The sequence below is a fragment of the Mirounga angustirostris genome, unplaced genomic scaffold (assembly GCF_029215605.1).
Source record: "Mirounga angustirostris isolate CCGP_5_RB_7025 unplaced genomic scaffold, mMirAng1.0.hap1 SCAF_1, whole genome shotgun sequence".
NCBI lineage: Eukaryota > Metazoa > Chordata > Mammalia > Carnivora > Phocidae > Mirounga > Mirounga angustirostris.
Window position 1 is genome coordinate 207,879,788 of NW_026991709.1, and position 12,788 is coordinate 207,892,575.

Below are 12,788 nucleotides of genomic sequence, written 5' to 3' on the forward strand. Positions count from 1 at the left end.
CCAAAAAGACTGCTCCTTTTGTCCCCAGGTGAAGCTAGTAGTGGCCATATGACTTGATTGGGCTAAGGATATTGGGCACGTGTCACCTTCAGCGAGATGCTCTAAGTGTCATTTTCCTCGCTTGGCAACTACAGAAGCCCATGTCAAGTCAGAGCCTCCATATCCCTGGGTCCCTGAGTAACACAACCTGGTAGCGTGTGAAGAAAAGAAATCACCCTTTGTTGATATAAACCCCTTAGACAATGGGGATGTTTGTTACAGCAGACTGTCCTAACTAATTATTTTGAAATAATCACAGACTCAAAAAAGTTACAAAAACAGTACAGAGAGGTGCCATGGACCCTTCCCTCAGCTTTTCCCAATGGTAGGTAATATTACAAATCCTACATAACCATAGTACTTTATTGGGCCTGGAAATTAACATTAGTACATTAGTACATTACGATTAATAAGTCTATAGATTTACCTCAAATTTTACTGATCAATACCATTTGTAGCCCATTTCCCCCTCTTTGTGTCCTATATAAGCCCTTTTTCATGCCCCTGATATGATGTTTAATGGCTGTTCAGAATCTTCTGGATGAACCTTAATGGGTGTTGCCATTGCCTTGTTTAAGTACTTTTTTTTTTTTAAAGATTTTATTTATTTATTTATTTGAGAGAGAGAATGAGAGAGAGAGAGAGCACATGAGAGGGGGGAGGGTCAGAGGGAGAAGCAGACTTCCCGCCGAGCAGGGAGCCTGATGCGGGACTTGGTCCCGGGACTCCAGGATCATGACCTGAGCCGAAGGCAGTCGCTTAACCAACTGAGCCAGCCAGGCGCCCCGCCATTGCCTTGTTTAGCACTTTCATTCCTACCCAAACAATGGAAATGATACCTGTTCTCTGATTGTATCTCGAATAATTTCCTTATGAGAAATTGCTGAGAAAAAGGTGTGTGTGTGTTTATAGTAGGCTCCATGCCCAGAGTGGAGCCCAACATGGGGCTCAAACTCACAACCCACCCCGAGATCAAGACCTGAACCGAGATCAAGAGTCATCAAGAGTCAGATGCTTAACTGACTGAGTCACCCAGGAGCCCCAAGGGTATACATATATATTTTTAAATTTTTATTTGTTTATTTGAGAGAGAGAGAGAGAGCCTGAGCGGGGGGAGGAGCAGAGGGAGAAGGAGAAACAGGCTTCCCCGCTGAGCAGGGAGCCCTACATGGGGCTCGATCCCAGGACCCTGAGATCATGATCTGAGCCAAAGGCAGACGCTTAACCCAGTGAGCCACCCTAGGCACCCCAGGGTATACATATATATATTTTAAAGATTTTATTTATTTATTTGACAGAGAGAGACACAGCGAGAGAGGGAACACAAGCAGGGGGTAGTGGGAGAGGGAGAAGCAGGCTTCCCGTGGAGCAGGGAGCCCGATGCGGGGCTCCATCCCAGGGCCCTGGGATCATGACCTGAGCCGAAGGCAGATGCTTAACGAATGAGCCACCCAGGCGCCCCCAGGGTATACATATTTGTAAGCCATCTTATCAAATTTCATTTTAGGAAGTCATATCCAGGTATCGTAGCTGTTACGACAACCTGCCTTCACACCACCTCGCCAACATGGTGTGTTATCATTTACCATATCTTTGCCAATTTGCTAAGCGAACGAATAAAAAAAGTAATAATGAAGTGTTTCATCACTGTTTTAATTTGCATTTACTTGGAGGTTCATAGGATTAAATCCTTTATTTCCATATACGAACTCATATTTCTTTGTTGTTTCTCTGTGAGGCTTCTAAAGATAAATAATAAACAAAAAACTTCTGTTAGTTTCTCAAAGTGTTTTTCAGCAAGTTAGGATTTCTTTCTTTTTTCCTAAGTAGGCTCCATGCCCAACGTGGGGCTTGAACTCATGACGCTGAGATTGAGAGTCGCATGCTCTACCAACTAAGCCAGCCAGGCGCCCCACAAGCTACCATTTCTTTTTCAGTTTTGACATATTCATCTTTATCACATCCCCTCCTGTTGGTCACTCATCAACAAGGCTTCATGGGCGTCATGGGAACATGCTTTGGAGAGAAACCTTTTTTAGGATTCTCTTAAGGAGGGCCTACCTGCTTCCTCCCCTAGAATGTCAATGAAGGCGAGAAGGGGCAGGAAAGCGACAATTGAGATGAGGCTCAGAGGAAGGAGATTTGCCAGGTGAACCATTACAGGAGGAGGGAGGCGCATGGGCAAAATGTCTGCGAGTGTGTGGTGGAAAGTTTCAGTGTGGCTTAGGTTTAGAGTGATCATGGCTGGAGAGTTGCCAGGCTCAGATGATCTGAGCCTCACGTGCATTGAGGAGTTGGGAGTTTAGATGCCTCTGGGCCTGTGGGAAGGACAGCCTAGCAGGGAATGAGGGTGGAAGGTGGAGAATCAGGGAGGAGCTGATCACACCAGGGATGGCTGTGGCTGGCCAAGGTGAGGGCCTCAGGCGGAGCGAGAGGTGGATGGATTGAAGAGTTACTTAGGAGAATGGGCTGAGCTGAGATTGGATGGTAGAGCCTCAGGGAAAGTGATGACAGTTGAGTTGGACCGCTGGGGGCCAATGAGACCACCTGTGAAGGGGGCCATACGAGCAGTCCAGTGTGGGAGGAACATGAAGATTTGGGCCTTAGCCACCTCATAAAATATCAATGCTCCAGAAGAAATGAATGGCCTCATTGCGGTAGAAATCTTTGAGACCATGACATGAACTAGAAACCTTCTGTTGAATTAAACCTTGGTGAGGCATTAAGAAATAGTTCTTGGGGCGCCTGAGTGCCTCAGTCGGTTAAGCGGCTGCCTTCAGCTCGGGTCATGATCCCAGGGTCCTGGGATCGAGCCCCGCATCGGGTTCCCTGCTTGGCGGAGAGCCTGCTTCTTCTTCTCCCTCTGTCTGCCGCTCTGCCTACTTGTGCTCTCTCTCTATCCCTGTTAAATAAATAAATAAAAATCTTAAAAAAAAAGAAAGAAAGAAAGAAATAGTTGTTAAAATGGAGAGGTGTCTGGGACCTTACCGGCTTGGAAAAGCTCCCAGGTCCATCCACTTGTCCCCTGCCCCCAAGGCTAACAGCTGTTCGGGATGCAGTGTGTTCAGAGCGTATCCTGAGGGACCTTTCTCTAAACATTTATGTGGCAATGACATGTCCAGAGGCAATGGTTAGGATCCCGTGTGTGTCCAAAATAGCACCTCGCTGGACACTTCATTGTGCAGCTTGCTTTTCTATCTTTAACAATGTTCTAAAGATCTTTCTGTGTTAATTATACCCATGTCCTTTGAAACATTGTTTTAGGATGTTCCAGTTACTGTTGGTGCATAAGAAGTCTCCCCACAGCTGAGTGATTTCAAACACAATCATTTTCGTTCCCTCTTATGGTTTCAATGTGCCAGGAATATGGGAAGGGCTCAGCCGGGCATGTGCGCCCAGCCAGGGACTACAGCCTTAGAAGTTGGGGCTTGGCCGGCCAGCTATCTCTGCTCACGTGGTCTCGGTGGTCTCTCAGCATGGGCTTGTGTTGGCTTCCTCACAACATGGCAGCCTCCAGGCAGCTGGTGCCTTCGAATGAGTCTTCCAGCGAGCAAGGTGGGAGCTGTGGTACCTTGTATGACCCGCCCCCGCCATCGGCAGTCACACAGTGTCACCTCCACTGGATTCTACTTACCAGCAGGTCTCAAGCCAGGGAAGGAGTATTAGACAACGTATCCAGTGGAATCTAATGGGGGAGTTGCAAGGTTCTAGAAGTGAACCTGGGATGGGAGATATTGTTGTGGCCATCTGTCACATAGGAGGGGTCTATCATCTTTATTCTTTAAATTTTATTTGTTTTTATTTTTATTTATTTTTTTAAAGATTTTATTTATTTGTCAGAGAGAGAGAGAGAGTGCGCATAAGCACGGGGAGTGGCAGGCAGAGGGAGAAGCAGGCTCCCCGCTGAGCAGGGAGCCCGATGTGGGACTCGATCCCAGGATCCTGGGATCATGACCTGAGCCAAAGGCAGATGCTTAACCAACTGAGCCACCCAGGCATCCCTATTTGTTTTTAAAAGTAAACTCTATGCCTGACGTGGGGCTTGAACTCACGACCCTAAGATCAAGAGCCACATGGGCCACCGCCTAAGCCAGCCAGGTGCCCTGGGTCTACACTTGTCGCGACTACCCCCCTCCCAGTCCCAGCTGTGTCAGGGCATTTCATGGCTTCCCATCACACACTGACCATATGACATTCCAGCCTTGAGCCATTCCGTGCACATCCTCAACCATGCCTTGCTGAGGCCTTTTGTGCTTCCCTGGGGACACAGAGGTCTGTCCCCCCCCCCATTGCTCAACACCCCACCTTCTCCATGGGGCCATTTCACCTTCTAGAGCCGAGGACTTTCCTCTAGACCCAGGGCCCATCCTGGCCCTTGAAGACTCTTATCTTTCCCAAACCTGGGCTCAGATCTCTGTGGCCTTGAGCAAGTGCCTCACCTCTCTGAGCCCCACCTGTGTCATCTGTGAAATGGGAATGAAGAATGAAGTCCTCCACCTGTTAGGGATGTGGGGAGAAATGGGGGAGGAAGGCACTGACCAGAGGGCAGAGTTGGAGGGGAAAGGGCTGTCCAGATAGATGGGTGGTGAAAGCAAAGGCCAGCTGGGGGTGGGAAGGGAGCACAGGATCTGCAACCGGGAGCAGCAGTTCAGGCTGGTGGAGGTGCCTGGTTCGGGGCCAGTGTCCACACAAGAACCAAGCTGGTTCTATGACCTTAGGCCAAGGTCAATGTGGGAGCCAGGCCAGGGGGCCTGCAGCCCTGACCTCTCACCCTCATCACGGTCCATGTGTCCCTGGGTTACCATATGTGGATGTCCTGCCAAACACCAGCTCCTATTGATTACCTTCGTTTCTTTTTTTTTTGCTTAAAAATTATCTTCCTTTTTTTTTTTTAAGATTTTATTTATTTGAGAGAGAAAGGGAGAGAACAAGTGCGGGGAGGGGCAGAGGAAGAGCGAGAGAAAGAATCTCAAGCAGACTCCACGCTCAGTGCGGAACCTGACGCAGAGCTCGAACTCATGACCCCGAGGATCATGACCTGAGCTGAAATCGAGAGTCGGCCACTCAACCGACTGAGCCACCTAGGTGTCACCCAAATTATCTTCCTTTTCATTGTTACCATAGAGAATACAGAAATGCCTGAAGAAAGTACAACCTTCCCTAGTACCTCTTGCTGTCCCATCCCCCAGTGGGCTCAGAGAGGTGCAGAATGCTGCCCAAGGTCACAGAGCCCAGAAGCGGTGGGTCACAATTGGAACCCACAACCACCCGACCTGGGAGGAAGGTGAGCAATGCTTCATAGATATTGGCTCCAGGACTGGCAGGGCAGCCTCAGGGCAAATTACTTGCCTTCTCTGTGCCGGTTTTCTCACCTGCGAACTGGGGATAACCACCACCAAGCAGGCAGTGGGCAAGTCACAGGTCCAGAACGTCAGCTGGGCACACAGGCACTGGCAGCTAGGCTGCATGTCTGGGCTTCCAGGGCAGCCACGTGCAGCCACGTGACTGTTGTGACCAAGGGGCACAAGGGAGGGATGGATCAGTTTCCATATTGGGTCTCTAAGGGGTGGCGTGGGCCCCTCTCTTCCCCCTCGCCTCCTTGTTGCTGGCTGAAAGGTGGAATGGATAGACGGAGTACCAGCAGCCATCTTGGGCCATGAGATGACCTTGGATATAGGGATGGCACATACTAAAGCAACAACCCAGAAGGACCTGTTTTCCAACACTGTGAGGCACCAACTCTAGATTCTGCATGAAATATATTAACTCGTGTCCAGTAACTCAATATTATGTTGTATTTTGCTGCCATTCGCCAATGAACTAGATCATACAAATACATATATCGTATGATATCTTGTCATACCAAAATTCCAGTGGTACTTTTTTTCCCCTCAAGGGGCTCATTTTTAAACTGGCCTCATCCTGTATATCCTGAAATCAAGGGTTCAGTGAGCTGATTTGCTGCAAACATTGAAACAAATTCGAATCTATTAAAATAAAGTCAAAGCCACTAAAACATGTGGACTTCCAAACTGATGGGAGTGAGGATCTTGGCAAATGCACCCCCTAAAAGCAAAAATAAAACTAGACAGAGTTCTCAAAAACAACCATTTCAGGATCCTTGAGATTGATCAAAGGCATTCAACAAATTAAAAAGTGTTTATTGAGGAAAATCAGGATGGCAGGTAGGAGTGGTGAGAGATGGTGGTGCCTTTTGCCTAAAGCTGCTCTAGCCAGGCCAGGACCTCAAAGTCACTGCCTGACCGGGTGTACTTTCTTTGGAACTGAATAGCAACATACTGGGAAGGGGAGGGATTCTCAGGGTGGAATGAACGGGGAAGGTCAAGGTCTCCTAACTAGCCTGAGATTGGGATCCTGGTTGCAACAGACTGGTGAACTAATCAGCAGTCGAAAGGCCCAGAGAACACAGCCACAGCTGACCCCACGCATCAGCAAGGGACCAGATAGCTGGGTGCATGCGCAAGGCTGTGCACATGCTTGGGAGAGGTGGAGAGAGGCCTGTCCACCCACAGTTCCATGCAACCTGCCCAAAGGAAGGCCATGCACGCGCGCTGAGGAAACGTAAGAGAGGGGTAGGGGGCGCCTGGGTGGCTCAGTCGTTAAGCATCTGCCTTCGGCTCAGGTCATGATCCCAGGGTCCTGGGATCGAGCCCCACGTCAGGCTCCCTGCTCAGCTGGAAGCCTGCTTCTCCCTCTGCCACTCCCCCTGCTTGTGTTCCCTCTCTCGCGGTGTCTGTCAGATAAATAAAATCTTAAAAAAAAAGGGGGGGGGGTAGGAAGCTGAGGCAGGGCCAACTTGCAAGCTGTCTAAGCACAGGGCCACTGGTGCGGACCCTCAGCAAGTCAGGTGTCTGAGCAGAAAGCCCGGGCCGTCGCTGGCCGTCACAAGCTAGGCCGACCCAGGGGTGATACCTAGAGGAAGGCAGCCTGAAAACAAAACCCCAAACCTGAGCAGAGACATCAGCAGCTACTTGCTGTGGGGGAGGCAGACCCTACAGAGTTAGATCAGTAATTCTTTTTCTTTTTTTTATGTGTATCGACACATCTTTATACATCTTAAATGATATATATTTGAGAAATACACATACCTTGGAGACTTTCGTATCAGTACACAGAGCTGGCTCATTCTTTGTTACAGTTGTACGAAGTACGATAATGAAAACTATACAAGTTGCTGAATGTGTGTGTTGTTGTTTCCCTGTACACAGGTTTTTAACTTGCCTTTTATATATCCTCTGTTTAATCAAAGTTGGTTTTGCATTTTGTCCTTCCAGAAAATTAGCTCTTGGGTTTTTTTCCTTCTCCATTTCTGTAGAGCAGCAATTCTTTTTTTTTTTTTTTTAAGATTTTATTTATTTATTTGTGAGAGAGAGAGAATGAGAGACAGAGAGCATGAGAGGGAGGAGGGTCAGAGGGAGAAGCAGACTCCCCGTCGAGCAGGGGGAGCCCGATGCGGGACTCGATCCCAGGACTCCAGGATCATGACCTGAGCCGAAGACAGACGCTTAACAGACTGAGCCACCCAGGCACCCCTAAAATGTCCATTTTAAACGGAAAAAAAAAAAATGCAAGGCACACCAAGAAACCAGCGTGACTGACACAGAGGGAAAAAGTAGTCAATAGACCCTTTCTCTGAGAGGGTCCAGATGTTGGACTTCAAAGCAGCTGTTATTAATATGTTAGAACTACAGAAAACAGCGTTTAGAGAATCAAAGGCAAGTCATGAAAAGAAGATCTTATTGAAGAGACACGAATTATAGAACTCAACGTACATTCTGGACTTGGAAGCTCTCTTTGGTCCCGTGGGCTCCCACAGTGCCCCGGGGTTCCCAGGCCACAACACAGATCTCTGTGTGGCACGAGCCTGGTTCTGTGACTGTCTCCCCGACCCCGCCTCGGCTGTAGGCAGGGAAGGGAGCGAGCTGCTTGCTCCCTGCATGGCAAGGGCACCCAGCAGGGCCAAGAGCCTGATCTGGAGATCAGAGGGTGTGGCGACTGGGCAGGTCCGAATTTTCCTCTGCCTGGGCCTCAGTGTCCTCCCCTGTGAAATGGACCCTATGGGATGTGGGGACGGGAGGAGGACGGGGCCCCTAAGGCATCAGCGACCCCGCAGGGAGCCTGGAATGAGTCCACCAGAAGGCAAGGCCGTGAGCTTTGTGGTCTGTTTAATTTATTACTGTTTGACATCCAGTGACACTGACATACCCCCGCCGGGCCTGTGGCCCCCGGCCCCAGCGGGTCTGACCTGTCCCGCAGAATACAGTACGAGGGGTGGACGGCTACACGCGTGCACCCACGGCTGAAACTACAGTGACTCCCAACTGCGGCCGCGACGGTACTGCCGGGAAAGGAGACGACCGGGTGTCGCGTGTTCCCCGAGTCCTAATTCTTGTTTTCAACAGTTAATGCTGTTACAAACGCTACTGACGGCAGGACAGGGCCAGACACAAACAGTCCTACATCTTCTCTGCTGTATAAATATGGAAGCTTTTCGTTTATACAGTTTTTACCCCCAGGCTGAAACTACATCTGCTGCTACCCGTTACTGCTAAGGGCTACGCCGCCTCGGCTCTGGAACCAGGGGCCCGGGGTCGAGACTCTGGAATGTTGGGACTCAGTCTTCCTCGCTGCCACTTCCTGAGCGGTCCTGGAGGGGGACAGGAGGAGAGAGCATGGTCAGCCCCACCGTCGAGGGCCCCCCACTGGGGCCTACCGAGGCGCTGAGCATGTTGGCCGGCTGAACTGCCCTCACTGGCGGTGAGCGGGCAGCAGGGGGGCGCCGTGAGCCAAGCCCCAATGCCGTTCTCCTCCCAGGGCCTGGCCCCTGCGCCCACACAGACTCTTCCTTGGACCTGGGAGACTCACTGGGCCCTCCCTGCGTCCTCCCACCGCGGCGTGCCTGGCCCTGTGCCCCCGACCTGCGGCTTCACCACCACCATGGCTATTCCGGACTATGGAGGATGTTTGCTCTTCCGCACAAACGTTTTAGACAGCTTGGCCAGGGCCACAAAACGCTCTGCTGCATCCGGACTGGGCAGATGGGGAGCTTTACAGCCTGGACGCTCCTCTCTGTAACACAGGCCACCCCTCCGTTGGCCAGGACATCATTAATGTCCTCATCAGGTTATCATGTGTACGGTCAGGTTTGTTCCGAAGCGCCAGATTTTGCTATTACTGCAACTGGCTGCATGAGAAAAACAGCAACCCTGAGACGGCACTCAACGGGTTCTGCCAGGAGCCAGGCCCCAGGAAATCCACTGGGCCTCCCTGTTTTCTGGAAGTGGAAACTGAGGCTCAGAGGTTAAGTCAACTGCCCAGCTCCCGCAGCAGGGAAGGGCCGGGCACGCAGGCCCCAGCCAGAGGGCAAAGCTTCTTTAAATGCGGCAAGCGGGTCTGCTACCGCCCCCGATGCCCACCGTGGGCCTGATGCTCCTGCAGTTCCTCCCCGTGCACCAGGATGGCAGCCTGCTCCGGGGGACAGGCGACATCCAGACACCACTCACGGCACCATTCACGGGATCTGTTCTGCACCGTTTCGCTAATTTCAGGTCACGGGATTTTGGGTTTTGTGTTTATCCACCACCATTGTTTGGAAATCCTCCTAGAGGGGGCTGTGTCTGCTCAGGGGTGACAGATGGGGGACTGTCTGGTGGCATCTTCCATCCCGCTGCCTCCTGACCCCACTCTCGGCACTGGTCTCAGGGCACTGGTTCCACTAGGGCCACACAGACCTGGTCTGGAGTTATGCCGTGTACAACCCTGAGCCTGAGTTTCCCTATCTGTGGAGTGGGGCGTTAAGAGCACCGACCCTCCCCACGCCATGACAGAAGGGTCCAAGACCTGGCATGGGGACAGAGCTCCAAAGACCCAAGTGCCACCGGCCACCTGCTCCTGCCCATGCCGGGGCCCTGGGGGCTCACCTCCTCCTGCTCCTCTTCACTATCATCATCGCTGACCACCGGCTTGGCCCGCGAACCGCGGCTCGGCCGCCGCCGGCCCCCCTTCAGCCTATCCTGTGCCTTCTCCTTCCGGCCCAGCTTGATCTTCACTTTGACTGAGCGGGCTGGGGTAGGGACCAGAAAGTGGGGGAAAAAGGAAGAAAGACGTGAGCTTGGGAGAGCATGGCAAGCCGAGTCAGGGGAGGCTGGGAGCTGCCTGGCTGTGATGTTGGTCTGCCCAACCACCCACCGTTGGGACTCACACTCAGACTCAGAGCCTTCCTCCTCGCCCTCCTCTTCTTCCTCGCTCTCCTCGCCCTCACTGTCATCTTCTTTCTCTATTTTCTGCCGCACGCTGGTGAAAACTGACTGCAGGACGATGGAGTCTTCATAGATCTGGAAGGAGACACGTGGGGTTTGAGTGGGCTGGGGCCTGATGAGGGCCATTGGCCGGGCCCTCTGGCAGGACAGCCTGTGCAGGGCAGAGGGCCCTCAGTAACCCTTTCCCAATCAGGGCCTGAGAGAACATGAGACCCGGAGAAAAGTGTGGATGTGTTAGTTTAGGAACGACTACAAGTTCCTCCCTTCCTCTAAAGAATCCCAGTGAGCACAGGCTTTTAAGGGCTCTGAGAAGGTCTGCAGTATTGCTGGAAATGCATGTCCCTTGTTTAAGGCAGCATTTCCCCCAAATTTAGGACTGTAACATCTCTTTTCCACGAGAATCAATCCTAAGTACACTTAGGAAAAGTTCGCTAAGTTGACGTTGTGTATGTGTGTGTTAATTTCACTGCAGGAAAGGACACATCCACACGATTCCTTTCGAGAAGTCCCTAGTGAATTCAAAGTAAAACTCCAACATATATACTGGATTGCTCACTGAGTCATCCTGGATGGATCAGACTGAGTTTATTTCCTCTAATCTTTTTTTTTCTGCCTCTTTTAGTAAGGAATACATTGCCTTTATAGTTGACAAAATATTCTAAGTGGTTGGGAATTCTTTTTTATCAATCTGTTGTAGCATCCACGCCGGCGTGAAGCCCAATGCAGGGCTTGAACTCATGACCCTGAGATCGAGCCCCACGTTGGGCTCCCTGCTCAGTGGGGAGTCTGCTTCTCCTTCTCCCCCTGCTTGTGCTCTCTCAAATGAATAAATAAAATCTAAAAAAAAAAGACCTGAGCTGAGATCAAGAGTTGGACACTCAACCAATTGAGCCACTCAGGTGCCCCTTAATCAGTCAATTTAAAACAGAGCAAGGGGCGTGCTGTGAAGGTGGCCAAAGCTAGGAGTGCGTGCCCTCCACCCCGGGGGCCTCCTCACCAGGGAGCCCTCCAGGTTGAAGGTCTGAGCGTTCTGGCACAGCAGCATGACGTCCTTCTCCAGGTCATTGAGGCTGCGGTACTTGTGGTTGCGGATGCGCTCCTGTGGGCGGTGGGAAAAGCAGCCTTACCTTGGCAATCTGCCTTGTGCCCAGGGACCCTGGGGTCGGGAGGCCCTCCGCCTAACAAGGGCATGGCCCTGTCTTCTGGGCACCTCTATACAGACTCGGAAGCCCAGGCCCACTGAACACAGAGCTGTACTTCTGAAGCCTAGGTCATGGGTAACCTTGAAGGAGCCCCGAACACACTGCCCACCAACACACCCTTAGGACCCTCTCCCACCAACTGGGCTGCTGGGGCTCTTGAGGCCACGAGGAATCCCACAAGTCTGTGACTGGGCCCATGGTCAGAAAGCCCAGGCTCTGCCCGGTCTGCACCGTGGTCATCTGTCCCATACACCCCAGTAGCGCCCAGATGCGGAAGGTACTGGGTCAGATTCCCCAAACACTGATGTGGGCACACTTCTGCGGAGAACCCCCACTTCCCACACCCTATGCCAGGCTTACCTTTATCTTCTTGAAGTCCACAGGCTTGCGGATGAGCTCGTAATACTCGGGCAGCTCCTTGCGGGAGGGCAGCTGGATGAACACCTCGCTGAGCTGACGTCCACTACTACTGCAAGGCGGGACACAGTGGGCGTCACTCCCAGGCCCCACCTGCTGGGGGACCCCCGCTTGGCCGCCAGCCATTGTTTGAGGAATGAGAAATTCGAAGCGCTCACACATGTACTGTCTCCCATACGTGTACTGTCTTGTGAGTTCTAGAACATTCTTGAGAGGGGCCAGGGATGCATTTGAATCCAGACTCTGCCCTCCCCCAATCACCCCCGGCTCTTGGAGGGAACATCACCAGAGGCTGTGCAGCCAGAGCCTCAGAACTTGAAGGAGGCAGAATCACGATTATAGTTATGTACGACGCAAAAATCAGTTGGCTTATGTCGGGAGCAGTAAGTGCCGGTTCTCAGAGAGAGACCACTTTTTGCAAGTTTTGCAAGCATGTCTCTCACAGGCAGCACTTAGGAGCCGTGAACTTCAGAGAATTTGGCAAAGACCGGTGGAGGAGAGATGCACCCTGGAAAGACCCTAATGGAAGACCTGAGTGGTTTTCTAGTCCTTGCCATTGGGAAAGCACTGGTTTTCCACAAGGAAGCAGAGGAAAGACGCACTGGGAGCAGCCCTGAGACGTGGCGGGGTCCCAGGTGCTGTCTCCTGGGCCTCACTATGAGAGGAGCCGTGCACTTGGCCACCAGGCTGTGCCACACCCAGGCCTGGCTCTGTCTGGGAACAGGAGCTCAGAGGGAACATCACTCCTGGGCCTGCCTGAGGAGGGAGGGCGCACATGCTTCAAGGACTGGCAGACGGGAGAAGACGAACTCTTATGAGCTCAGTCTCCCTTTCTGGTCTGTCAGCCTGG

The 12,788-nt window shown here is 51.8% G+C and overlaps 1 protein-coding gene across 11 annotated transcripts in view; it reads right to left on the bottom strand.

Moving 5' to 3' along the window:
• Positions 1-8,208: 8,208 nt before the first annotated feature.
• Positions 8,209-12,788, bottom strand: part of SMARCA4 (SWI/SNF related, matrix associated, actin dependent regulator of chromatin, subfamily a, member 4) — an 89,266-nt gene continuing 84,686 nt past the window's right edge. For 9 of the 11 annotated variants that reach the window (XM_064570916.1, XM_045862992.3, XM_045862991.3 and 6 more), the window contains 5 exons: positions 11,882-11,990; positions 11,317-11,418; positions 10,262-10,394; positions 9,981-10,123; positions 8,209-8,707 (listed from right to left, as the gene is read on the bottom strand). In XM_064570916.1, coding sequence (XP_064426986.1) covers positions 8,675-8,707; positions 9,981-10,123; positions 10,262-10,394; positions 11,317-11,418; positions 11,882-11,990 — 520 coding nt within the window. In that variant the 3' untranslated portion in view covers positions 8,209-8,674. The remainder of the gene's footprint in view (positions 8,708-9,980; positions 10,124-10,261; positions 10,395-11,316; positions 11,419-11,881; positions 11,991-12,788) is intronic. The other 2 variants (XM_045862994.3, XM_045862987.3) reach the window with 1 other exon arrangement.